Here is a 27562-nt window from a genome sequence, read left to right on the forward strand (position 1 = left end):
AGCAGGGGCCATAGCCTCCCTGTGGCATGGCACCACGTAGGGAGCTGCTTGCACAGAGAGCAGCTCGTAGCTCTCCCTTTCCCTGGGCATTGGGCAGCCTCGCCTGCTCTTACCGGCTCTGCTCTGTCTGGCCATGTCAGGACTGGGCTGAGGTTACAGAGGAAAACTTGCTCTGCGCGTGAGCACAGCACCCTGGGCTGCAGCCTGGGTCCAGGATGAAGAACAGTGCTCAGCAGGCCAAGGGTAGTTCGCAAAGCCAGACCTCAGTCCAGGGAGCCTGTGCAGCTGCCGCAGGTGTGTCCGGTGCAGATGGTGACCCCCGGGAGCTAGTGGCTGGGTTTATTCTCCCCCCCCCCCCACTCCCCCCCGAGCCTCTTGCTTTGTATGTGTTTGGGGTGGGCTCTCTCCCCATCCCTGGTACTCAGTGTGATCAGAAGAGTCTGCACCGAGAGGGCCCTCCTGGACTGCTCGCTGTGAGGGCAGAGGGAGAGTCCCTCCCATCCATGTCTGTGGTGTGGTCAGAAGGAGAGCCCTGCACTTCCAGAATTCCTCTTGATTAGGCTGGAAAATGGCTCCGGGGAGGAGGTGATGGGGTAGGTAATGAAGATGGGAGCCAGGGATGTCAGGAGGTGCCTCACCTCAGGCTTCTTTGGTACAAGCTCCTGTGGCTCAGGTGGGGTGTGAAGTTTGCTCTCTGGAGTGGGTAGTGCCAGGTCTGGTGAGGATGAGGCTGGTTGTGGGCAGTGTCACCGGGATCCACATATCCCACTGAGGCCTGCTGGAAGGATGCTTCAGGCCCAGTAACATTTCCAGCCAGCCCTTTGGAGCACAGACCCTGCTTGTCCAGGGCATTACAAGGCTCTGGCTCATTTCAGAGCAAAGTTGTAGCCCTTTTGGTTCCCCAGGGTCCCTTGGCAGGTTTGCTCTGACAGATTGGAGGAAACATGGGTTTATTACACCTAGGAGGGCTGTACCCAGTGGTGATGAAGGGCCACCATGAGCTATCCTGAAGGGTGGGAAATGAGGCATCCCATGAGGACCAACTCATCTCCCACTCTGCTCGCTGTGAGAGGCAGAGGCTCATTACTACACCCAGGGTGGCCTGGCATGTTTGGGCTCTGCCCTGGGGGAATGGCAGGACCAGGAAGTGCTTCAGAACTATTGTGTCCACAAGAATAATAACTGAAGAGTTTATTGCTTGAGCAATAATTTTCCTTCCTTCCTGCCAGGAAGCGTCTCTCTAGCCTCTTCCCACGCTGGGATCTTCCTGTCCCTCATTCCTGTAGTGTGGCCCCTTGGACCTGGCATTTGTGATCTTGCAGGAGAGTTGGGGTGTGGGAGTCTGTGCAGAGCCAGTGCAGGGTGAGGCGCAGTTTCCTGGGTACTTATTAAACAGGAGCAGAGTTGTGGGGATGGCTCGCTTGTGTGATGGGACTCCAGGAAACTGGGCCTTGGTGCTTAGCTGCTGTGCTCCCCTGATACATTGCTGAGGCACTGGCCGCTACTCTGGGCTCTGCCATGTAAGGTGGTGGGAGGGGCATTGATGGGCAGCTAGATGGCTGGCTAGAAGAGGGATTATGGACAAGTGGGGTATCGGCAGCTACTCAGGGCTCCGCCATATAGGGAAGGGCAGTGTTGGTGAGGCACATGGTGGTTTGGCTCAGGACAGGGTGCTGGGCAGATCTCCCAGTGGGATGGGGTCCCATGTGACGCTCAGCAAGGTGCCTGGCAGGGCAGGGTGTACTGGGGTGATGTGCTGACACTGGGTTTGCGGGTTGTTCTAGATCAATGGGGTAGACATGACAGAAGCCAGGCATGATCAGGCAGTAGCGCTGCTTACCGCATCCTCCCCCACCATCGCGCTGCTGGTAGAGAGAGAGGGTGCACAGCAGCTCAGCGAGGGAGACTCACCAGTGGTGCAGCGAGTGCGCACGCACTCCCCACCACCACCTCCCAGCCATGGAGAGAGCCCGCCCGAGGAGACGCCTCTGCTGCAAAGGAACCATCTGCCCAAAGCCCTGGAGGACCAGTACCCAATTGAGGTAAGGTTGGCTGTTGGGATTTGGGGCTTTGATTGGCCTGGTGCTCTGTTAATAGGGCAGGATTGGGGTTCCGAGCTGTCCCTCAAAGGACTGGCCACCATGTGGTCGGGCTGTTGGGAAGTGGCTGGGTCTCCCATATGTTGCGGGAGCCTCTTTGACGCTCATTCCCAAGCAGGGTCTCTGTGTCTGGGGGGAGATTTCTAGGCACAGTTGCTGCTTGGTACTCCTTGCCCTCTCCCTGGCTGTATGCTCTTTGTTCCCTGCAGGAGATCTGTCTGGTCAAAGCTGGGGGGCCCCTGGGGCTCAGCATTGTTGGAGGCAGTGACCATTCGAGCCACCCGTTTGGGATTCATGAACCAGGTGTCTTTATCTCAAAGGTAGGGACCCATGTGGGCAGCCCAGTCTGGGCATGTCTGAGGGAATGTGGCCATTGGGGATGGAGTCTCTAGAACATGGAGACTGGAGGTTGGAAATGACTCAAGGAAGCTGAGGGGTGGAGGAGAAGGTAGTGGGTGGAACCGTCTTGCTTTGAGGCATGAGAGTTTGCATGTGGAAACTTTTGTTTCCCTGAGCTGCTTCTCCATGACTTGGATCAGCTGGGCAGTGGGAGGAGTCTGTGGGGAGGGTATCACAAGGGGGAGTTTGGCAATTCAGGGGGCAGTGGGAGGAGTCTGTGGGGAGGGTGTCACAGGGTGTTTGGCAGCTCAGGGGGGCAGTGGGAGGAGTCTGTGGGGAGGGTGTCACAGGGTGTTTGGCAGCTCAGGGGGGCAGTGGGAGGAGTCTGGGGAGGGTGTCACAGAGTGGCAGCTGAGGGGGGGCAGTGGGAGGAGTCTGTGGGGAGGGTGTCACAGGGAGGTTGGCAGCTGAGGGGGCAGTGGGAGGAGTCTGTGGAGAGCGTATCGAGGGTTGGCAGCTGGGGGGGCAGTGGGAGGAGTGTGTGGGGAGGGTATCACAGGGGGGTTGGCAGTTCAGGGGGGCAGTGGGAGGAGTCCATTGGGGTTTCCTAGGGAAGCTCTGCCATTCATCTCCCTGCTGGGTAGGGTCTGCTGAGGGTGTGTATAGCTACATCAGCAGCTCTGCTAGGAGGTGGATATCTGCTCCCACCAGAGTCCCTTTCCAGCCTTAAGACCAGTGGCTCTCTGCAGGTCATTCCGCATGGGCTGGCATCCCGCAGTGGCCTGCGAGTAGGGGACAGGATCCTGGAGGTCAATACTATTGACCTGCGCCATGCTACCCACCAGGAGGCTGTGAACGCCCTGCTGTCCAGTACGCAGGAGCTGAGCATGTTGGTGAGACGAGATCCTCCGCCACCTGGCATGCAGGTAGGTTCTGAGAGGAGAGAGGAACCCAAGTGGGAGCAGCAGCCCTGGTCTGGGTACATCCTGGCAACTCTACTGACAAAAGCGCATGTAGGAAAATTCACGGATACTGCCCTTGGAACTCCCCATTAGGAAATGCAGTAAGTGGAGGTGGGGAAACCGGAGCAGGAGCAGAGCTCCCTTGTATTCAGGTCTTTACTAGTATTAAATGGCCCTGCTCCTGGGGGGAGACGGTTTGAGTGGGGCTGTGCCCTTGCTCCCCAGGGGGCTCTGTCCTCAGGCAGGCAGTCCCTGCTCCATCTGAGCTTAGATGGAAGGCTGGATCAGAGGTGCAGTTCTACAGCCGGATGAAGTTTCCCCTCTCTCCTGGTGGCAGGAGCCAGTCTCAGATGAGCAGGCAGGTACCCAGCCTGAGACTGGCAAGAGTTCATTGTTACACCCAACAGTCACTATGGCTGGAGGCTGGATGGGGTTCAGCCCTCTTAGACCCAGAACTGGGAGAGGAATACAGGAAAGGAGAACCATAACAAACCCATCAGGCCAAAGAAGGTGGAAACCAGAGAGCTGGCCCTTTCCTGGCTATTCTGTGTATGGTCTGCTACCAGGACCAACAATCCCCCCCTCCGACCCCCGATCAGCGTCTGTCAGCCACATTTTCAGCCCAAACTAAATCAAATTGGAGACAGAGACCTTTTTGTGTCCACAGGAAATCTGCATTGAGAAGGCTCCTGGAGAAAAGCTGGGCATCAGCATTCGGGGGGGAGCGAAAGGCCACGCTGGGAACCCCTTTGACCCCACCGATGAGGGCATCTTCATCTCCAAGGTAACAGACTCAGGGTGCCCTCCACAGAGCAGGGACTGCTAGACAGGACGCAGAAAGGAGTTCCTGTGGGAAATCAGCCGCCCTCCTAGTTCCCATGTGGTCTCCCTGTTTGATCCCACTTCTCCCCATGTAAACATGCATGCAGGTTCCTTCCCGCTAGACCCCACACAGTGTGCTTACGTTCCCCCCAAGCCTCCACCTCCCATGGAATGTCCGGGTGCTCATTCGCTTTCCTTACCAGTCGCTCTCCCTGCTCTGAGGGATGGCGTGTGAGTGCTCTTCCCCGGCCCCCCGAGGAATTGTGCAAGGATTTTCCTGCTCCCGCCATGAGAAATGGCGTGTGAGTCGTCTTCTTTTCACACACTTTCCCCACCATGCCAAGGAGTTATGGGTGAGTGCTCCCCACCCCCTGTGCGCTGAGGAGTTGTGGGCAGGCGCTCTTCCCGGCATCATGGGCAGGCACTCCCCCTATGCCTGTCGTTGTGCTGTCACACACAAGCCCCTCCCCCCGCCATACTGAGGAGTCAGGCGTGTATGTGCTCTCAGAGAAATCACATGTGATCCCTCTCCCTGCCCACTCCCCGCCCCAGGAATGGCATGCAATCACTCCCCTTTCCCACTCTCCCCAAGGAATTGCATAAGTGCTCTCCTTTCCCAATCCCGACATCTCTCTCTTGTGCTCATTCTCCTTCCCTTCCCCCCTGCATAAACCCATGGGCACCTGCTTTCCCTCCTGCCTGCATGCAGTGTCCTCTCTTCCACTCCCTTCCCTCCCCCGACTCTCTGCGCATTCTTCTTCTCCCCTTCCCCATTCTCAGCCCTCTTGTCCCTTCCAGGTGAGCTCCTCTGGGGCTGCTGCCAGGGACGGCCGGCTGAAGGTGGGGCTGCGGATCCTGGAGGTGAATCACCAGAGCCTGCTGGGAATGACGCACACAGAGGCAGTGCAGATCCTACGCAGTGTGGGGGACAAGCTCCTTGTGCTTGTGTGTGATGGCTTTGACCCCAAGGCCGCGGCTGCCATTGAGGTGAGAGCCTGGGGGGGGGGGGTAAGGCCAGCGCCAGGAGGAGCTCCATAAAAACACTGTCTTCATGTATGTATGTAGTGACCCTCGCAACTGCGACAAAGTGAAACCCCACCCCGGGCTGACACCTACAGTGCAGTGAGGCTTGACATTGGCACCCCCAGAGGGCAGAGATAAGGTGTCTGGGGTGATGTGTGAGGAATGTTGCCTGAAGTGAGCAACAAAAATGATCAGGGATCTGGAGCACATGACTTTTGAGGAGAGGCTGAGGGAACTGGGATTGTTTAGTCTGCAGAAGAGAAGAATGAGGGGGGATTTGATAGCTGCTTTCAACTACCTGAAAGGGGGTTCCAAAGAGGATGGATCTACACTGTTCTCAGTGGTAGCAGATGACAGAACAAGGAGTAATGGTCTCAAGTTGCAGTTGGGGAGGTTTAGGTTGGATATTAGGAAAAACTTTTTCACTAGGTGGGTGGTGAAGCACTGGAATGGGTTATCTAGGGAGGTGGTGGAATCTCCTTCCTTAGAGGTTTTTAAGGTCAGGCTTGACAAAGCCCTGGCTGGGATGATTTCGTTTGGGATTGATCCTGCTTTGAACAGGGGGTTGGACTAGATGACCTCCTGAGGTCCCTTCCAACCCTGATAGTCTATGATTCTTGTGTTTCTACACTTTATTGTCGAATTTTTGAAATCCCACCTTCCAGACAGGCACGGAGAGCAGAAAGCCCTGCTCTGCAGCAGCAACCCTTAACCCATCTTAGCCCATTTCTCCTGAGGTGGTGCAAAACAGGCAGGGCTAGGGGGGATTTGAAGCAGGACAGGGTAGGGACCTTACACACCAGTTTGGGGAAGGTGTTTTGTGCCCACAGGCAGCATGAATGAAGGTCCAGGTCTGTGAGAGAAGCTGGGAACTGCATTGTTGGTGAAGTTGAGGAGTCAGGGACAATATGAGTCAAGACAAGAGTAGACAAGTATGGAGGGACAGTGGTGAAGGTGATATATGGGAGCCAGGGGAGGGTTTCATCAAGGGGGTGAGGTGGTCAGAGCAACAGGCAAAGATGATGATCTTAGCAGCCAAGTTTTGTAAGGACCGGAGAGGGGTGGTGGATGTGAAGGAGGCTGCAGTGATGAAGATGGGAGTATTAGCTTCATGAAGAGAAGGTTGGATCTCAGAGATGGACAAAAAGGAAAGATTTGATCTTGGCCTGACCATGGGGAGCTAGAGAGAGGGCAGAACCAAAGCTACCCCCACTTTGGAGGCCTGAATGTCAGGGAGGCTGGTGGCACTGCACAGTGACAGTGGGTGTGGAGAGGGAAGATCTGGGAGGGAAGATCGGGAGCGCCTGTTGAGATATCCAGGAGGAGATATGAGACGGGCTGAAAGCAGATGGAGGGAGCCCGGTGGAGAGGCAGATTTATGAATCATCACTTCTCACCTAATCTTGGAGTCAGAACAGTTGTAACAACCTGCACTGGTCTCCACAGATGGGACCATTCCTCCCAAGTGACTGAGTGACACAGGCAATGGGGAATGGGCCAAGAGTGAAAAAGGGGCATGAATTGATTGGGATGGAGGAGAGGGGGGAGCTGCACTGACAATTCCATGGCAATGGCATACGTGAGCAGACAGGGCCACAAAGACACCAGCACCGCGCCAGGAAGCTAGATCATTGCCCTGCTTGCAATCAATTTGGGTCTGGTGTATCAGGGGAGGGTGAACTTGGTGTCGAGATGGCTCAGCAAAGCTAGGGTTAGCACCAGGGAAGCGGTGCCTTACAGTTTCAACCCTCCATGTGTTTGTCAAACAGTAAGAGACAAAAGCTTTTGGCCAGGCAGCACCATCTGGAATCAGCAATAAGAACTGTCCCAGACATGTTCCCAGAGCTGCTGTTGGTCTCTCTCCCAGACCATGTCTGGCCAGGACAATGGAGAAGATGCAGAACAGAGCATGCTAACAATGGCTGCCCTCACTGGCCACTGAGTCTGTGAGTGTTTGACCCAATCCCGACGCAGACTATATCCCAAGGAATGCTGCCTAAGTCAGAGATCTTCTGATATACATGCCAGTAGCCACCCAAACCTCAGCCCGCTGGAACTGAGGTTCCTAGAATCCTGTCTCTGACATGCTTCTGCTTTCCAGGAAGAAATCAATCAGTTCTACATGTCCTGCAAGCACATTCAGCAGTTACTACAAAACAGCTTATCCATGGACCTTGGAAAAGCACATTTCCCTCTATCTAGGCACTTTGATTGGCTCCATTGCCATAGTAGATCTGCATCTCACAAATCTATCCTGATACCCTTAGAGATGGAGAGCTGAGACATGAAATGCGGGGAGTGACCTGCTCAAGCTCATGCAAAGTGTGGCAGACCTGGAGATTGAACCCAGGGTTTCTGCTTCCCAACACAAGGCCTTAGCCATTAGGCCATCCTTCCTTGTGGCTAGTATAAGTGAGATTATCTGCAAAAGGCCTCAGCCAGTTGCTAGCCACTGACACATGATGAGATTCTGAGGATAGCATCATTGATAAAGCCCCCTTTCAGCCATGTGATCGCTACCTGGAGCCTGAACTGTGTTTCCCAGGCACAGACAAGAGCTATGTTCCAGCTGCTAAAGTGAGCACTGCTGTATTTTTTCATGGTCAAGGTCTGAGGCTGGAAAAAGGAGTTTTACCCACGGAGCCTCAGAACCGCACTTTCCATTGGGATGAGGTGGTCCTCAAAACCACCCCAGCATTTATGCTTAAGGTAACCCTCTCTGACAGAGCACAAGAGAGGCGGCTTCTTCGAGTAACGCAGCCGTGCATTCCACTCAGGTGTGGGCACACCCAGCGCACCGCAGCCAGACAGTTTTGCTCTCCAGGACGCCTCATGGCCATGTCCCCTCCCCTGACTATATGAGGTGGTGCCATCCCTACGCCCCTCAGTTCTTTCTTACCACACTTGCCTTCTCTCTGCAGAGCCTACAGAGTCACCCTGTCTCGGCCCGTCAGCCCTGGAAAAGGATCTTGCTCCGGCTCAAGTTGATGGCCTCGTCTTTGTTTCTGAATGATTCCCATGCTGCCGGGCTTTTCCTCCCCTTCAGTACCATGGGGTTTCAAAGTGTACCAAGTTCTTTTGCAAGGCTTTGCTGCTTCCCTAGGTATCCAAGAGGAGTTCTTGCAGGACACCCACAAATTAGTGGATATCCTGCAGCTGTCTGCCCCTGGGAGAGTCGCCCTCCCTATTAATGTTGTGCTCCTTGGACCTGGTAAGGCCCTCCGAAGCATACTGGCTTCAGTACCACCTGTGGCTAAGTGCATGGAAAAGCACTACTTCCTTCCTGTGCAGGGATTTGAGGGTTTTTACTCCCATTCAGCCCCAAATTCTCTGGTTGTAACCACGGTGAACAGAGCCCGGCAGGGCTGGGTTACGTCCATCCCCAAGGATAGGGACTCTAAATGATCGGACGTCCTGGGCAGGAAGATTTATACCTCATCTACCTTACAGATGCTAATTAGCAAGACTTGCTGTCCAAGTATGATTTTATGAACTGGACATCTGTGTCGAAATTCACAGACCAGCTGCCTGAGGCCTTGCGAGAGTAATTTCGGGCATTTGTCACCCAAGGATGCTTGGTGGTTAAGGCATCCTTGCAGTCCATCCCAGACGTTGTGGACACCTTGGCCAGGGTGATGGCCTACACGGTCACAATGAGGAGGGCTTCCTGGCTGCAGAATTCAGGTATTGGCCCCACTATCCAGCAAGCCATTGAGGATTTGCCCTTCAGCCCAGTGCTGTTCTCAGACAAGACAGTTGAGAGGCTGCACTCCTTCAGGACTCCAGGGCTATCCTGCAGTCCTTGGAGTGTATACGTCAGTGGTGCAGGTGCCCCACTATGGTATTCAAGAGCAACACCTGCAGCAGTATTGTCCGCAGCACCTGTTTGGCCAGCTCTCCCCTCTTCCGAGACAACGGGGCTACCCCAAAAAGGGGCAGAGATCCCACAGGATGAAGCAGTCAGGCTTGGGGTTTGGCCAGTCCTCATGCCCTCTCCTGGTGCCCTCCAATCGCCCATTTTGACTCCTTGGTCCAGAGCACTGTTCCAATCATGGCTCCTCTCTCCCTAGTTCCCCTCTTTGGGGACAGGCTGACTGCTTTCACAATGCTTGAGGCTCGATCACCACCAACAGCTGATTCCTAAGCACCATCAAATCAGGCTATGACATCACTCTCCACAGCTCCTCCCCACCCTCCCACCCTGTCTCTCTTCAGGGACTCCCCTCATGAGATACTGCTCTTTGAGCAAGTCTGCTCTCTGCTGGCTTTGGGAGCGGCGGAGAAGCTTCCGCCAGAACACCAGGGTCATGGCTTCTACTGCCAGTACTTTCTTGTGCCCACGCCACAGGAGGGGTAAGACCCATGCTCAACCTTTGTGGCCTCAGCAAATATATCGGGTGCATGAGATTCCGCGTGGTCACTCTATCGACTGTCCTTGCTGCGTTGTCTCAGAGTGACTGGTTTTCTGCTCTGGTCATTCAGGATGCCCGCTTTCACCACAGACAGTTCCTTCAATGTGTCGCGGCGGAGCGCCATTTTCAGTACAAAGGGCTCCCATTCAGCCTTTCTTCTGCCCCCTGGGTTTTTACCAAATGCATGGCTGTTGTCATGGCATATCTCAGGAAGAAAGGAATTCACACGGTCCTGCATATGGATGACTGGTTACTGAAGGGCAGATCCAGAGAGGAACTTCTTGCTCATGTTGGCATCACACTGCACTTGCTTGACTGTCTTGGTCTCATGCTAAACACTGCAAAGTCAATGTTGGCTCCCACTCAGAAAATTGAGTTCATTGGGGCCTGTAGTGGTGTCGCAGTCGTCCCTACCCCGTCTGGTTTGGAGGGAGGCCACACTGCCTCACTACATTGCTGGGATCGCAGCCTAATGTCAGGGGAATTAGCAGAATAGGCGTTAGTGTCTTCGCTTTCATAACAGGGTGGAACCCCAAACAGTCAATAGGCCCTCAGGCAGTCTATTGGCTTTAGCCCTCAGGCAGGGCTGAGCTAATGAGCAGTCTTTAGGCTCAGGCCTGTAATCGGGCAGCACAATAAAGCAGTCTAGGGGCTCCAACCCTTAGGCAGGGGAGAGCTAACAAGCAGGCTGTGGTCCTGGCTCTGGCGGGCGACAGACAAACGCAGGCTTCGTGGCCTATGGTGGGGAGGCTGCCACCCCAAGGGTGAGGTGTCAGGTAGGGGGATGCAGGCCCACCAGACTCCACTACATCCCAGCCCAGGGTCCTAACAATGGCAGGATGTCCCGCCTCTGGGTCAGCGGGGATCCTCCCACAACACGCTGACTGGCTGTTAAACCACAATACCACCCAACTGAAGTCTGGTTTCCCTGGGCTACTTCCTACCTTAGTCGTCTCTTTTCCAAGTTGAAAAGTCCCAGTCTTATTAATCTCTCCTCATATGGCAACCGTTTCATACCCCTAATCATTTTTGTTGCCCTTTTCTGAACCTTTTCCAATTCCAATATATCTTTTTTGAGATGGGGTGACCACATCTGCACGCAGTATTCAAGATGTGGGCATACCATGGATTTATATAGAGGCAATATGATATTTTCTGTCTTATTATCTATCCCTTTCTTAATGATTCCCAACATTCTGTTTGCTTTTTTGACTGCCGCTGCACATGGAGTGGATGTTTTCAGAGAACTATCCACAATGACTCCAAGATCTCTTTCTTGAGTGATAACAGCTAATTTAGACCCATCATTTTGTACGTAGACTTGGGATTATGTTTTCCAATGTGCATTACTTTGCATTTATCAACATTGAATTTCATCTGCCATTTTGTTGCCTAGTCACCTAGTTTTGAGAGATCCTTTTGTAGCTCTTCGCAGTCTGCCTGGGACTTATCTATCTTGAGTAGTTTTGTATCATGCAAATTTTGCCACCTCACTGTTTATCCCTTTTTCCAGATCATTTATGAATATGTTGAATAGGACTGGGCCCAGTACAGACCTCTGGGGGACACCATTATATACCTCTCTCCATTCTGAAAACTGACCATTTATTCCTACCCTTCGTTTCCTATCTTTTAACCAGTTACCAATCCATGAGAGGACTTTCCTTCTTATCCCATGACAGCTTACTTTGCTTTAGAGCCTTTGATGAGGGACCTTGTCAAAGGCTTTCTGAAAATCTAAGTACACTATATCCACTGGATCCATCTTGTCCACATGCTTGTTAATCCCCTTAAAGAATTCTAGTAGATTGGTGAGGCATGATTTCCCTTTACAAAAAACTGAGTTGATACTTCCCCAACAAATTATATTCATCAATGTGTCTGACAATTTTGTTCTTTACGATAGTTTCAACCAGTTTGCCCAGGAAAATCAAATTTACTGGCCTGTAATTGCTGGGATCACCTCTGGAGCCCTTTTTAAAAATTGGTGTCACATTAGCTATCCTCCAGTCACTTGGTACAGAAACTGATTTAAATGATAGGTTACAGACTACAGTTAGTAGTTCTGCAATTTCACATTTGAGTTCCTTCAGAACTCTTGGGTGAATCCCATCTGGTCCTGGTGACTTATTACTGTTTAGTTTATCAATTTATTCCAAAACCTCCTCTAATGACACCTCAATCTGGGACAGTTCCTCAGATTTGTCACCTAAAAAGAATGGCATTTCATGCCCTCTACAATGCATGTCATACTTTTTGGGACCATATCAGAGGCCTAGTGGTTCACATAATACATTGCGGTTGTATTGTCAGTATTATGTGAACAATCAAGGAGTAGTGCACTCGAGGCTACTCTGCCGAGAGGCAGATTATGGGAATTCTGCCTTGAGGAGAACATTACTCTGAGAGCTGTTCACTTGCCCACAATCCAGAATCATCGCAGCAGGAATTTTTCCTTGAGTCACAAGTTGTCCCTGAAGACAAGTCTCCTCTGGCTTATCTTTGCAGCTTGGGGCATCCTGACAATCGACCTATTTGCTACAAGGGACAACAGGAAATGTCGTCTGTTCTGCTATCGAGGGGGCCTCACTCCAGGCTTGCTGTCTGACGCTTTCCACCTCAACTGGCAGTCGGCTCTCTTGTACGCTTTTCCCCCAATCCCAATCATCCCAGAAGTAATCCTCAGCTGAAGGCAGATTGGGCCAAGCTCATTCTCATTGCCCCAGCGTGGCTGAGGCAGTGCTGGTTCTCGGCCTTTTCACACTATCTATTCAGCCTCCAATACCACTTCCTCCCCATCCCAACCTACTCACTCAGAATCACGCTGTACCTTGCGGCCCGTGCTCAGCTCCCTGCATCTTCTGGCGTGGCTGCTGCATGGCTGAATGAGGAGGAAGAGCAGTGTTCGGTGGCTGTCCAGGCAGTCCTGCTCAACAATAGAAAGCCCACTACCAGCATGGCCTATTCAGCGAAATGGAAGCAGTTTTCAGTGTGGTCTTTAGCCTGCGGAATTCAACTGACACTGACTTTTATGCAGGACATCTGAGAGTACCTGCTGCTTCTTCAGTCGTTGGGGCTTGCACTTAGTTCATTGAAAGTATATTTGGCTTTCATCCCCCGGTTCAGGGAAGATCAGTCTTCTCCAATGCCATGATAACAAGATTCTTAAAAGGGCTCCTTTGTCTACATCTTCTGATCCGAGAGTCAGTTCCTCTGTGAGACTTTAACACGGGTGGAGCAGCTTTGATGGGACCTCTGTTCAAGCCCATATCTTGTTCCTTTCCACTTTTGTGTCAAAAATTGCATTCCTGGTACAGATAACATCCACAAGAAGAGTCTGTGAGTTGCAGGCTCTGATGTGAACCCATCTTGAGTTCCCCAGCGGTGAATACACAGTTCTCCAGAGACAAAGTGACTTTACGACCACACCCAAAATTGTTGTTTAAAGTGGTTTCTCACTTTCATTTGAACCAGGCGGTATATTTACCGGTGTTCTTCCCTGAACCACGTCCATCTCTGGAGGAGCAGTGTCTCCATCCATTAGATGTCAGGCCACATCTAGCCTTCTATCTGGACAGGACTAAACCGTTTTGTGCTTCACTTTGCCTGTTTGTGTCATATGCAGATCACATGAAAGGTCAGGCAGTTTCTTCACAGACAATCTCAAAACAGAAGACATCCTGCATCAAGACGGCATATGAAATAGCTTTGGCTACGCCTCCTCAGTGGGTGTGAGCTCATTCAACAAGAGCAGAAGCAATGTCCATAGCTTTCCGCAGTGACTTTTCCGTATTGGATATTTGCAGGGCTGCTACGTGGTCATCCATACCTACATTCATGAACCATTATGCCATCACTGCATCATCCAGGGCAGATACAAGCTTTGATAGGATGGTCCTGCGATTCTTGCTTACCTAGACTCCGAGCTCCACCTCCTGGGGGTGTACTACTTGCGCGTCACCTCCGGCTCCCCTCCGGCCCCTCTGCATCAGAGTCTCATTTTGGTGTTTGATGCAAAGGAACTGAGGAGGGTCAGGCCACTGCCTCATATGGTTAGGGGAGGGGCTACGGCCATGAGACGCAAGCAAACTTCTCCAGCTCCAGCACTGGGTGTGCACACACCTAAGTGGAAATACATGTCTGCATCACATCTTGAAGAACCACAGTTACAGGAAGTAACCATTTCTATTGCCGCCATCCTGTCCCAATACTGAAATCACGTGGCACGGCATAACTGTTGGAAGAGTAATCAAAATATACCTGCACAGGACAGAGACCTGCAAGAAGTCAGTGCCCAGCTTGGTGTTTCACTCCTCAGCAGTCCGGGGGGAAAGCTATCAGTGACGAAGATGGAAGGTATAAGTCAGGGCAGGTAACTTCATGGGCAGAACGGGCAAACGTGCTGTGTGAGGAAATCTGGCCGCAGAGTGCACATTCTCCCAGCGCTGCCCAGGTGGCACAATGCCCTTGGCAGGTGCAGGGGAGGTCTGCAGTGAGTCACTCACAGTCATCCTTACACAGCCATGGGCCTGCACCCTGCAGAGTTACTGAATGGCTCTTGCTCCCCCACGCCTGACTCTCCCTAGTACACACATCCCCATCACAGACCTCTGGGCGTGCAGGGCCTAGACAGACATCGCCACAGCAGACACACAGTGCCAGATGGGCTGCAAATCACACTGCTAGAGAGTTTAGGAGGACTCCCCCTTCCCCTGCCCAACGTCAACAGGTGGAACATTCCAACGCTGCCAGCTGAGTGGTACGGCCCAACTGCTGGTGCAACAGTGTTGCTGCTCCCCTGTCACTCAGTTCCGTTGTCACTGCTGACAGCTGAGGAGCTGTCTCTGGGTGTGTTCCCCCCGCCATGAGGGGCCAGGGACGGTCAGAGCCCCTCTCCCCCAAGCTCGCCAGAGTCCCCTCCCCTGCCACGAGGGGTCAGGACTAATCAGAGCCTCTTCCCCCTGCTTAACGAAGGGCCAGGGCCAGTCAGAGCCCCCTCCTCTCACCCCATGAGAGGCCAGGGTCAGTCAGAGCCTCCTACCACTGCCATGAGGGGCCAAGGGTCTCACCTGCTTCAAGTGATAGATTTCATTCCCAACAGATCTGAAACGTAATACTTTACAGCACAGGTAGTCAATTATGTTTTGTCAAGGTCCAAATTTCTTGGTCAAGATATAGTCAAGGTCCAGACTCCAGAGGAAATTGAAAAAAACCCAATATTGATAACAATAAGTAAATAAAAAGATTTCGGGGTCCATTCAAAAGCGGCTGGCAGTCCAGATTTGGCCTGCAGTCTGCCTATTGACTCCCCAGCTCGACATGTGACATAGCTCTACAATTGTTTCCCATACAAAGATCTCAAAATAACCATGACAGTCAGCTAGTTCTTAGCTTTTGGCGGAGGTCACACATGACCCTCCTCTGTGAAATCTTGAGAAGATGGTAGGCTATGGGTGACATACCTATTTGGGCCTGGCTGTGTCAGGCCTCCCATCTGACATCCTCCTGCTTTGTGAGGGGCCAAGGTTGCTCAGAATCCCTCTGGGCGCCCGCCCGCTGTGGGTGCCTGGGCAAGTCAGAGCCCAAAATGTCCGTGTGTGACACCTGGAGTTGTGATGTTTGTCTCCATATTCGGAGTGCCCTTGTGCACATGGGTGAGCTGGTCTCTGTGGTCTGGGCGCCCTAGGGGATGGGGAGGGTCTTAAGAGGTACATGACTGTGGTCTGTGGGGCGAGATCATCTCTGTGCTCTGAGTACCCGGGGGACAGGCGGGGGTCTCTGTGGTCTAAGGCACTGGGTGTTCCTGACATGTGATGTTACCTTCTTTTTTGCAGATGTCCCCAGGAATCATTGCCAACCCCTTTGCAGCTGGCATTGGCCGCAAGAACAGCCTGGAGAGCATCTCCTCCATTGACCGAGACTTGACCCCAGAGGAGCTGGAGATCCTACAAAAGGTGGGTGCTATAACTACCTTCAGGAGAGTGGGATGGGGCAGAATGGTCTCTGAAGCTCTGCAGTGTTTTGCCTTGGCCTATGGAGCTTGTGCCATGGTGGATGGGTCCCTGGTAGAAGATTTCACTCATCCCCATAGCTCCTGTGCACCTGCTGTTTCCATAGGATTGGAAAAGTGGTAATGCTTCTCCCAGAAGTGCTCAGGGATGTGACTCTCATATCATCTCCTATGGGGGTGATGGTGCTGCCCCTAGGGTAGGGGTCATTTGAGGATCTGGCCCTCTGATCTTCCCCTTTGTTTCCAGGAGATGGAGATGGTGAGGGAGGCGACTCAGTGGGAGAGAGAAGAAATGGAGAAAGTGGTGAGAGCATTTTCACACTGACATTCTGACCTTGACAGTGTCTTGGCCAAGGTGGTGAGTTCTGAGGAAAATGCCACAGAATTGCCCTAACCAGAGCACTACTTCCCACAGGAAGCTCTGGGTCCTCTCCTCACCTCGGGTGTATCAAGTCTCTCTGATCACCAATATCCCCATCTCTCCAGACCCTCTTTTTTTGTCTTCCCATACCTCTTTTCCCTTGCTTCATTGGGACTATTGCAGCATCTGTAACATCGTTTCATGCTGTACTTTACTATACTTGTGCCTCAATCACAAGGCAGGCCCCCGCTGTAGGAGCAGAAGCCTCTGTTCTTTGGATTAGATGGGAGCCCCAAGATGATCAGTTCTCTCCAAACAGCACCATTAACTGCACACAGCTGGTAAAGTCAAAGGTGGGAACACACAACTCATATCTGCCCATATTTTAAGGACACACAACTGCAGGTCCTGGTTCAAAATGCTGCATCTCAATCCAAACAGTCCTTTACCTATCTAAGTGCAAAGTAATGCACACTGGAAACAATAATCCCAACTATACATACCAAATGATGGCTATTCTTGCTCAAGAAAGAGATCTTGGAGTCATTGTGGATAGATGTCTGAAAACATCGGCTCAGTGTGCAGCAGCAGTCAGGAACAATTAGGAAAGGGATAGATAATAAGAGAGAAAATTCCATAATGCCACTATATAAATCCATGGTATGCTCACACCTCAAATCCTGTATGCAGTTCTGGTCACCACACATCAAAAATGATACATTAGAATTGGAAAAAGGTACAGAGAAGGGCAACAAAAAAGATTAGTAAGGCTATATTTATGTCATGGAGATCACGGAATCCAAGACTTGCAGAGAACTCCGTAACATTTTCTGTTTTGGCCCCTGGGGCTGCAGCACTCGAGCTGGCAGCAAGAGGGACCCCAGCAGGTCCAGCGACGGGCAAGGGCCTCCTCAGGGTTCCCATGTGCGTGGGGGGAGGGGAACCCCACAGCTCCCAGGCACCATGGTGGCAGGAGAAACCATGGAGCCACAGCAGCAGCAAAAGTCACGAACAGCTCACGGCTTCCATGAATTTTTGTTTGTTATCCATGACCTGTCAGTGACTTTTACTAAAAATAATCTTAGCCTTAATGATTAGGGAGAGGGATCCGCTTCCATCTGAAGAGCAATTAAAAAGACTGGGACTGTTCATCTTAGAAGAGAGAGAATCATAGAATCGGTCCATAAAATCATGAATGGAGTAGAGAAAGTGAATAAGAAAGTGTTATTTACACCGTCACATAACACAAGAACCAGGACGTAAGGATCCCACCACAGGCAATCAGGACCAATGGTCAGAGCAGGGGCAAACCTGAGGCAGGGAGTAGTGTAGGAGTGCGTAGTCAGGTTCCTGGCCAGGATCGATACCAAGGGTCTGATTTCAGTGTCCAAGTCAGAAGGCAAAGTCCAAATCAATCTGTGGTTGAAACCAGGAGTTCAGGAGCAAGAAATGATTATGACAGCTACAGTAATCCCACACTGATGCCTGAACACTTCTTGGAACTCACTTTAGGATTATATAGGGCAGGGAGCCAGTCAGAAGCCACGGGCTGCTGTCTGTCAGACCCCTTAAGAAGGGACTTCCCATGGTCTGGGTCCACAACAGGTCATGGGCATTGGAGCACAGGCTGGTTACAGCTCCTGCTAGGTGGCAGCATGAAGATGCCATCTGCCTGGCAGACCTGCAGGCCTAGGATTCTAGACCCATGGGGCCTTACAAGGGGTCAGCAATTAAATTAATAGGCAGCAGGTTTAAAACAAACATAAGGAAGTACTTCTTCACACAACGCACAGTCAACCCGTGGAATTCATTGCTGTGGGATGTTGTGAAAGCCAAAAGTATAACTGGGTTCAAAGAAGAACTAGATAAGTTCATAAAGGACAGGTCCATCAGTGGCTATTAGCCAGGTCCATCAGTGGCTATTAGCCAAAGTGGTCAGGGATGCAACCCCATGGTCTGGGTGTCCCTAAACCTCTGACTGTCAGAAGCTGGGACTGGGTCACAGGGGATGGATCACTTGATAATTGCCCTGTTCTGTTTGTTCCCTCTGAAGTATCTGGCATTGGCCACTGTCAGAAGACAGGATTCTGGGCTAGATGGACCATTGGGTGTGACCCAATATGGCCATTATCGTCTTATTTATCCATATTTGTATTACTTCTCATCACCATATCTGACCATCTGCCATATAAAATAGATTGGCAAAAATCAAGGTTCTTATGGACTTTGTGTACTCCCTGACACTCCTGCCTTTTGAAATGATACAAAGCTCTGCATGGGGTAGGTCTTTTTTATTTTTAGGGATGGGGGGAAAAGGAATGGAGGATGCTGTGAATATCAGTCTGGTTATGGTGGGAAAAAATATCAATCTTGGCAGTTTGCCAGCCAGAGGTTAAGGGTCTGTTACAGGAGTGGGGTTCTGTGGCCTGCGATGTGCAGGAGGTCAGACTTGATAATCACTGTGACAGGATCCCTGGGGTGTAGCCTGGGAGTGTGGGATCGCTGTTCCCCCTTAACTCTCCAGCCTGGGCTGTCTCTCACAATGGTTTTCTAATGACAAGCATCAAACCCCTCCAGGTGCTGTAATTACTCAGCACAACCGCACATGGAGCCCCACATCCAGCTAGATTGCATGAATGCTCCCAAAGCCACTCATGAATCACACAGAAAAAGGCATCAGCCCAATTCCCCCGGCTCCCAGCCTTGTACCTCAGGAATCTACCATCTTGTACCACTCAAGATGAGCAGTGCAAGTTTTTTAATTGGTTCACCACTTCATCAGTGGAAAGTGGATATACACCAGCCTTTGTAAATCTGAGCAGATTTACCAAACACTTCAAGCAAACTCACTGGTAAAGATAAACAGGAAAACAAGTTCATTGACTACAAAAGATAGATTTTAAGTGATTATAAGTGATAGGCAAAAAGTCAGAGTTAGTTAACAAAATAAAATATAAGCACGCAGTCTAAACTCTCAACCCTATTAGACTGGGCAACATCTAGATTAAGCAGTTTTTCTCTCCCCACTGGATATTGCAGTTCATAGTACACACGTTTCACCCTTGAAACCTGGGCCAATCTCCTCTGCTGGAGCCTTCAGTCTTCTGAGTGTCTTTGTTGCTTGCAGCATAGGCAGGGGCAGGAGAAAGGCCAAGCATGGGCCCTTCTGTTCTGTTTTATACCCTTAGTCCATGTGCTTGGAGAACACAAGTCCAGGCCTGTCTGATGGGCATTGCTGAGTCACCAGGCAAGGCTGAGCAATTCCCCTGGCGTGGCCTTGTGCAAGTGAGTCATTGAATTGTAACTCCCTTGCTGGGCAATGGCTGGTGATGTTTGTTCAGCACCCACCTGGGTGTTGGTTACCTCCCTTGTCATTGTCTCTGGAGAGCTAGTAGCTGGGTGCTTCCCAAAACTACAGCATATTTTAGTGAAAACCATACAACACAATTCTTATAATTTTCTATGCATTAATGATACACATATTAGGTGGAACAGGGGTTTCAGCAGATCATAATCTTTTCTACGATACTTCACATGGCATGCTTTATATGAAATGATGAATATGGGGGTTACAGGGAGCTCCCCCGAGGTATAGAGTGTCACAATCACGATGGTCCCTTTTGGCCTTAAAGTCTATGACTATGATTGACTGCACAGAAGCAAAGTTTCAAAGAAGACTTGAATAAAAAGGAGGATGGGGGTTCCCTAGCATTTCCTTACTGCTTCTTGTCAGGCCTACAGCTTAGTCAGACCATGTCAACTTCTAGAGCCAGCTCTTGACCTGTCCCTATCCTGAGACCTGCAGGGCAGCCACATGGTGTCAGGACATTCACATAGTTTCCCAGTGTCATAGAGTCCACGCCCTTGACTCATCAACCATAGAGGGTTTGTTGTTCGGCTATGCATGATGCTTGTACCCCTTGTGAGTTTGTTTAAGTGTCATTTACCTTCAGGTGATGGCATTTCCTCCCTGGCAGAGCTACATCTTTCTTCTGAAGTGTTCCCTTTATTACTCTTTGGAGACAAAGCAGTAAAAGTGTCACAAACTTAGGAACATAAATTGAGATCATAGGCATGTAGAATCTGCAATTGCCAAATGCACACTTAATTTAAACTAGAAATCACACCTTTGCAGCTGCAGTGATCTTCCACACATTCCAGCCCCCCAGGGGCTCTGCTCACCAGCAGGGTGCAGGGCCAGGAGGAAGCCCTGTTCTCCCAGCAGCTCACACAGGTGTGCTCTGGTAATTTTAATGCTCTGTTGTGCTGAGCTGGAAGAGTGGGGCATGTTAAACTCCAGTCCTTCTTTAAGAGCCTGTGCAATCACACCTGTGGGACTCGGTGTCACCTCAGAGCCTTCACCACTGCCACAGAGAGCAAACAGAACTTGTCTTTATCTAGGGAGTTGGTGGAATCTCCATCCTTACAGGTTTTTAAGGTCCAGCTTGACAAAGCCCTGGCTGGGTTGATTTAGTTGGTGTTAGTCCTGCTATGAGCAGGGGGTTGGACTAGATGACTTCCTGAGGTCTCTTCCAACCCTAATATTCTGTGATTCTGTGAGGTTTTCCTACTCGTCATTCTGTTTTCCTCACAACACCAAGGAATGCAGTCTCATAGATGATATAGGCCACCTCCTAAATTGTCTGTTGGCAAATACCCTCAACAGTATAGGAGCAGGATCCCATGCCGCATTTCCTCACAACCCTCAGCATCAGTCTCTCAACAGTGATTTTGAAAGTCTGTTTGAGAGTTGCATACTGATGGGCACCACATCGCTAATCCATCCCCCCAATCCCCTCCCTTCAAACCTTGTCACTCGTCTACTCATGCCTTGATGACTGTCTCACCTCAGCAATCCAATATGTGAGCAACTTCTTCCAGTCACTAGGACTGTTAATCAACTGGGAGAAATCCTTGCTTCAATCTGCACAGCGTATCACCTTACCTGGAGCATCCTAGACTGCACTCAGGCAGAGCCTTTCTTCCAGAGGAGAGATTTTGCAAAATATGAGACTCCTTAACAACTCTCAATGAGCAACTTATATAGACCACAACACTTTTCCTGCAACTACTAGGCCTGAGGCTTCATTGATCGACATCGCACCCTTTGCTTGTCCGAATGTGAGACCCTTGCTGCTCTGGATGACGAGAAACCACACAGAATAGGCACAGCCCATCCCGCTTTGAGTGTACCAGCAGCTTCAGTGGTGAGAGAACAGGGACAACGTCCTCAGGCAAATACCCTTTACTTGCTCTTCCCTACCCTCGCATGCTCCACCAATGCCTCTAGTCTGGGCTGAGGTTTTCATTACAAGACCTCAGAGTATTTGGCCTGTGGAAGCGCTGGGTGTCCAGAATCCATATCAATGTACTGCCATTCAAGACAGTACGATGGTCTCTCAGGGCCTTTGCCTGTCCCTGCAACATCGTGTAGTATAGGTGCTTACCAACAGCACCACAGCCATGTACTACATCAGCAAGCAGGGAGGCGCGCATTCCTGTCTGCCATCAGTCAAGGCAAGAACATTATGGCTGTGGTGCATCCAAAATCTTTCCTGTTGTTCTGCACTTCATGGGAGGAGAACATGGAGGGAGACTTGCTCAGCAGGAGGTCTCAGAATGAGCACCAGTGGTCCTAAACCAGTGATGGATAAAGCAGTATTTCAGAGAGGAGGCAACCCTGTAATGGACCTCTTCACAGCTGAACAAAACACCAGATTCCATGTGTTCTGCACAGGAGCGCACAGAGAAAAGTCTTAACTTGGATGTGGTTCTCCTGGACTGGAGCCAACTTCTATATGCCTTCTCTCCCATTCCCCTCAGACTCAGGGTCATAAGGAAGATCTAGTTGGACAAAGCCAACATTATACTAATAGGCCCAATGTTGTCTTGTCAGGACTGGTACCCAGATCTTCTGCATTGTGTCTGCTGCCTCTCTCTCCAGATGCCTCTTGCAACAGCAAGGGAGGATTTTGCATCCCGACCCAGAGACACACCATCTCACAATATGGAGATAACCTGCTGGCTAATGTGGACTACTTTGGCTCTCAGAGGGCCCCAAGCCTTTCTATTGCAATCCCGTGATACTTAGGAATATAAATCAGAAGTATAAATTGTAGGAAATGTATAAGAGAACAAAAGGAAAAATCTGTGGCCAGCAGAGTTAAGGACAATAAGGAGTTTTTAAAGTATATTAGAAACAAAAAAGAATCCTGACAATGGTATTGATCCATTGGTAGAAGGAAATTATAGAATTGTCAATAATGCAAAAAAGGCAGAAGTCTTCAATAAATATTTTTTGTTTGTATTTGGAAAAAAACAGGATATTATATTATGTAATGATGATGAAATTATCCATTCCAGTAGTAATTTAGGAGAATGTTATACAGCAGCTTCTAAAGTTAAAATTTTAAATTCATCCAAGAGTTTTCAAAGAACTGGCTGAGGAACTTGCTGGACCATTAATGTTGATTTTCAATAATTCTTGGAACACTGGGGAAGTTCCAGAAGTCTGTACCGATATTTAGAAAGTATTAACAGGATGATTTGGGTACCTATTGGCGGTCAGTCTGACATCGATCCCAGGCAAAATAATGGAACAGCTGTTATGGGACTCGATTAATAAAGAATTAAAGGAGGGTAATATAATTAATGCCAATCAGCATGGGTTTGTGGAAAACAGATCTTGTCAAACTAATTTGTTAGCTTTTTTTTTTATGAGATTCCAGGTTTGGTTCATAAAAGTAATACAGGGGAGTCGCATCTTACGCGGGGGTTAGGTTCTGAAGTCAGCGCGTAAGGCGAAAATCGTGTATAGTCAAACGCTCATTGAGTGGAATGGCGGGCAGAATCGCTTGCACTACAGGTACAATATTTAAATTGTTATTTTTCTCTTTTTTTGTTTTGTTTTTCCGAGCGCATATAGTTAAAATCACGTAAGTTAAATGCGCCTATGATGCGACTCCACTGTAGTACTGATGTAATATATTTAGACTTATGTAAGGCATTTTACTTGTTAATTCAGGATATATTGATTAAAAACCTAGAACACTACAGAATTAACATAGCATATATTAAATGGATTAAAAACTGGCTAGCTGATGGACATAAAAATGTAATTGTAAATGGGGAATCATCATCAGATGGGTGTATTTCTAGTGGGGTCCTGCAGGAATTGGTTCTTGGCCACTCACTATTTAAAATTGTTATCAGTGACCTGGAAGAAACCATAATATCATCACTGATAAAGTTTGCAGACAAGACAAAGCTTGGCGGAGTGGTAAATAATGAAGAGGACAGGTGATGGCTCACTTGGTGAGCTGGGCACAAGCATCGATTCATGGAAACTTATTTCTAGGTCCTAGATGTACAGGAGAGAGCTTTGTTTTTGCCTGGAAAAGACCAAGTCTTTTAGAAAATCTAACAGCTAATATTCATAGCGCATGGGCAGCAATGCCAGGAGAAATCCATTACCAAACAGACACTTTCATACTGAATAAGGAGGTGTATGAAATATTGTCTCATCTTAGCTAGGAAACCAGTACTTCCTGGTTTAAAGACCTGCTCCATGAGACCCACTGCAGCATCCTTGGTCTGCCTTAGTCGGGTTACCTTGGTGGAGGGGTGCAAAGCAGCAGTATATCGGTTCACCAGGCACCACTCTTTGAACTTACCATCATGCTCCAACTCTCTATTTGGGAGATGGGGGCTTGAGTGCTTATATGCCTTAGAATGCTTGCTAATTGCCTGCAAGTGGGAAAGCACAGAGGCCCTAGAAGAGGAAAGAGAGGTTACTTACCAGTAGCTGCTGTTCTTAAAGAGTTGCCTTTGTGCATTTACACTACCTGTCCACCTTCCCCTCTACCTTGAGTTCTATAGAACTTCAGGGCTCTGCTGTTGGGGAGAAGGGCCAAAGGTGGTTGGGGGTGCACTCCCTTGTCTGGAGCAGGGCGATGAGGTCACCCTCATGAGAGATCTCTTGTGATTCTCCCAATGGACATGGATTTTCATGGCAGTTTCACAGCTCGAAGCCCGGGGCGCCAAGTCCCACCAGTATGAATGGACAGAGGTGACTCTCAAAGAACAACAGTTACTGGTAAGTAACCGCTCTTTTTCATATGCAGGCCCAGAGTTGGGGGAGGGATCCCCTTGAGCTGAGTCATTGCCACCCAGGTGAGACTCAGTCATGATCTCCTTATGCTGAGTGAAGAGAACTGAGCAGCGCAGTTCAAGCCTGTCCTTATTCTGTCATAGTTCCTGCCTTTCCTGGCCCCTGGAGGGATGGTGACACTAAGGGGCTAGTGCCTTGTAATGTCTCCCTTCCCCTGATGATTGCCAGCTTATGCCATGTGGGGTCTTTTCTCCCTCCTGCCAGATAACTTCCAGGCTTGTGCTGTGTGAGATCTCTGTTCCCCTTCCCTGATAACTGTCCAGCTTGTGCTGTGTGGGGTCTCTGCTCCCCTTTCCTCCCCTGGTAACTGCCCAACTTGTGCTGTGTGGGGTTGCTACCTCTCTCTCCTCCCCTTGATGGAGGGACTGTCCCATGTGGTGCTGACCCCTTTCCCTCTCTCTTTGCTTGTGCTGCTTGGATGCTGTTCTGACTCTGTCCTGTTCTTATGGAAGGAGAGGATGCGTAGGGAGCGGGAGGCAGCCACGCAGCTCCTTGAGGAGGAGGCAGAGGTGAGGAGCTTGGTGGGAGGATTGTAGGGGTGCAGAAGAGAGCCACAAAAATTATTCAAGGGGTGTAGAAAATGCCTTACTGTGAGAGAGGGAAGGTGGGGGAGGGAATGTCTTTTATTGGACAAACTTCTGTTGGTGAGAGAGAATCAAGCTTTCGAGCGTCCACAGAGAAGCTTGTCTCTCTCACCAACAGAAATTGGTCCAATGAAAGTTATTCCCTCACCCACCTTGTTTCTCTAATATCCTGGGACAAACAAGGCTACAACATCACTGTGAGAGACTTAAATAGCTCTATCTGGTTAGCTTATCTAAAAGAAGATTGAGAGGTGACTTGATTACAATGAATAAGAACCTTCATGGGAAGAAAATACTGGATATTAAAAAGCTCTAAAATCTAGTGTAGAAAGACATAACAATTACTAATGGCCGCTTGCTGAAATCAGACTAAGTCAAACTAGAAATAAGGCAAAATTTTCAACTATGAGCGAGACTAACTATTGGAACAAACTACCTAAGGGAGTAATGGATTCTCCATCTCCTGATGTCTTCAAATGAAGACTAGATGCCTTTCTGGAAGATGATGTAGTCAAAAACAAATTGGCTCAATACAGGCGTAACTAGGTGAAATTTTATGGCCTGTGTCATTCTGGAGATGAGACTAGATGATCTAATTGTCCCTTCTGACCTTAAAATATATCAGTCTGTGAGAAGCCCTGCACCAGGGACTGGGGCATTCAGGGATGAATGGGAAATCCTCAAGTCAGGCACGCACAGGAGAGGCAGGAGAAATTATGGGGATTTGGAATACTGGCAGGGGCATTTCCTGGGAGATAGTGGGTTGGCGTGTGCTGTGTGTTGCTTTTTTTCCAAGCTGAGGCCTGAAGTGTTTCTTAGGTGACAGTGGTTGGGTCACAGGCTGGACTTTTTCCCAGGCAATGAAAGTTTTCCCTGGAGATAAATAGGCCCATTGGCCCACGGAGGAGCTGCCCCTCTTTCTTTGGCCTGATCCCTCCTTCCTCCCTTATCCCACTCCTGGCCTGACCTCTCCCTGTTTTTTATTCCTCTCCAGAATATCAGCAATGAGCCTTTGCGACTGGACTATCGGACCCTGGCAGCTTTGCCCAGCAATAACTTACCAAGAGTCACCCGTGCTGTAAGTGATGGGGTCCTCGCTGAGACTGTGGATGGGCTTGTGCAGGAGGCTGACCAGGGATGGAGACAGCCAATAACAGAGGTCCCGGGGGAAGAAAAGGAGAGTGTGTCCTGAGGAGGACCTGGCCTGTGCCCTCTGAGAAGCAGATAGTACCACAGGCAGAGCTCGGTGTAGGCTCCGAGGTGGGGTGGGGAGCAGCTAGTGGCAAACAAGGTGCACAGCACTACCCACCAACATAGGACAGTGAGGAGAATCCCAGGTCCAATTGGAATGGCAGGAGGCCAAACAAAAGGACATGGCACACTACGTCTAGGACACAAACTTGACACTATAGCTTATGTGACCTTCCATGTGTCAATCTCAGGATGGAGGGGTGGGGGTTCTTAGTTCCATGGAAGGCTAACTGGATTTCACAGCTTGGTTAATGCTGCCTTGAAGGTAGGGAGGCCACGACCCCCTCCTGTCTCTTCCATCACCCACACTCCACATCTCTTCCTCTCCCATCCCAATCCCATCGCCAGCGAGCCCCACTTCACCTCTCCTCTCCTCCCATTGCCCTGGGCCCTGTCTTGCCTCTCCTCCTCCCCTGTTCCCCCATCACCTGGGCCCTACCTCCCGCCCCAGTCACCCCATCACTTTTAGGCCCTGCCTCCCTTCCTGTTCCCTTTCTCATAGTGCCTGTTTTCCACCTCCCTGCTCATTCCTCCATTGCTTCCCCTCCTGTCCTGTCCCATTCCATTTCCCAATATCATCCCGAGACTCCACCTCCCCTTTCCTTCCATGCCCACCATTGCTTGGCTCCACATTCCCTCCCTTGCCATTCCCCTGGCCCTGCCTCCTTGCCTACTGGTTGTTACTCACACAGAAAAGTCCCACCAGGAAAGAATGTAATGTATTTTTAGCATCTTTTAATGTGACTTAGCAGCTGGAATCAAGGGGAGAGCCGGCCCCCTGTAAGCAGCTGTCTCTCTTCAGCCCGCCATGAGGTGCCCTGTGAAGGACTGCTTGGGAACTGCTGCCTACTGGGTCCCTGCCTCAGACTGGGAGTTTCTGGGGGCTGTGGAATGCAGGGCTGCACAAGCTGCTATTTTGGAATGTGAGGGGACAGCAGCAGCAGCATCTATAAATGTCTCATTTCAGATGGAGTGGCAGCTGATGTCCATGTTCATCTCCCTCCAGCTGTTCTGTGCCCGACCCTGTACATACCCCTGACACAGAAAGCATGGAGTTGGGGGCTGCAGGGGTGACCGACCCTGTACATACCCCTGACACAGAAAGCATGGAGTTGGGGGCTGCAGGGGTGACAAGGGTGCTGGGTTTTCCCTCTGGAGGCGCAGTTAGTCCACTTGGCCTCTGGCCGGAAGGCTGAGCTCAGGATCAGGGCAGCTGGCAAGGAAGTGAATTGGTAATTTATCAGGTTTTTTGCAGCCTGACAATCAAGTTTAATGAAGGTGACTATTTCTGTTTCCTTGTTCCCACAGCAGCATTAGCTCCCAGTTCTTGCTGTATGTCTGATTCTTCCAGCTGGTTGCCTTTCTGTCTAATCAAGCCGTGACTGTCCTCTGGTCTGTCTTGTTTTAGATGCAGCATGAGCCCTGGTTCAGCCTATACAGCCTCATTTACTCCTGGCTGTGTTAGTTTCATTCATATTAATTCCAGCTGGGTCTAAGAGAGCCTTTTAGCCAATTTGAGAAGGGTGGAT

The 27562-nt window shown here is 50.2% G+C and overlaps 1 protein-coding gene across 50 annotated transcripts in view; it reads left to right on the forward strand.

Annotated features, from left to right (window-relative positions):
• SCRIB (scribble planar cell polarity protein) overlaps positions 1 to 27562 on the forward strand; it is a 210447-nt gene that overhangs the window by 103081 nt on the left and 79804 nt on the right. For 33 of the 50 annotated variants that reach the window (XM_024112161.3, XM_008175709.4, XM_024112168.3 and 30 more), the window contains 9 exons: positions 1785 to 2042; positions 2309 to 2419; positions 3188 to 3364; positions 4068 to 4184; positions 5021 to 5209; positions 15492 to 15611; positions 15915 to 15971; positions 24651 to 24707; positions 25777 to 25860. In XM_024112161.3, coding sequence (XP_023967929.1) covers positions 1785 to 2042; positions 2309 to 2419; positions 3188 to 3364; positions 4068 to 4184; positions 5021 to 5209; positions 15492 to 15611; positions 15915 to 15971; positions 24651 to 24707; positions 25777 to 25860 — 1170 coding nt within the window. The remainder of the gene's footprint in view (positions 1 to 1784; positions 2043 to 2308; positions 2420 to 3187; positions 3365 to 4067; positions 4185 to 5020; positions 5210 to 15491; positions 15612 to 15914; positions 15972 to 24650; positions 24708 to 25776; positions 25861 to 27562) is intronic. The other 17 variants (XM_024112164.3, XM_065582340.1, XM_065582339.1 and 14 more) reach the window with 2 other exon arrangements.

The sequence above is a fragment of the Chrysemys picta genome, chromosome 2 (genome assembly GCF_011386835.1).
Source record: "Chrysemys picta bellii isolate R12L10 chromosome 2, ASM1138683v2, whole genome shotgun sequence".
In the NCBI taxonomy this organism is placed as follows: Eukaryota; Metazoa; Chordata; order Testudines; family Emydidae; genus Chrysemys; species Chrysemys picta.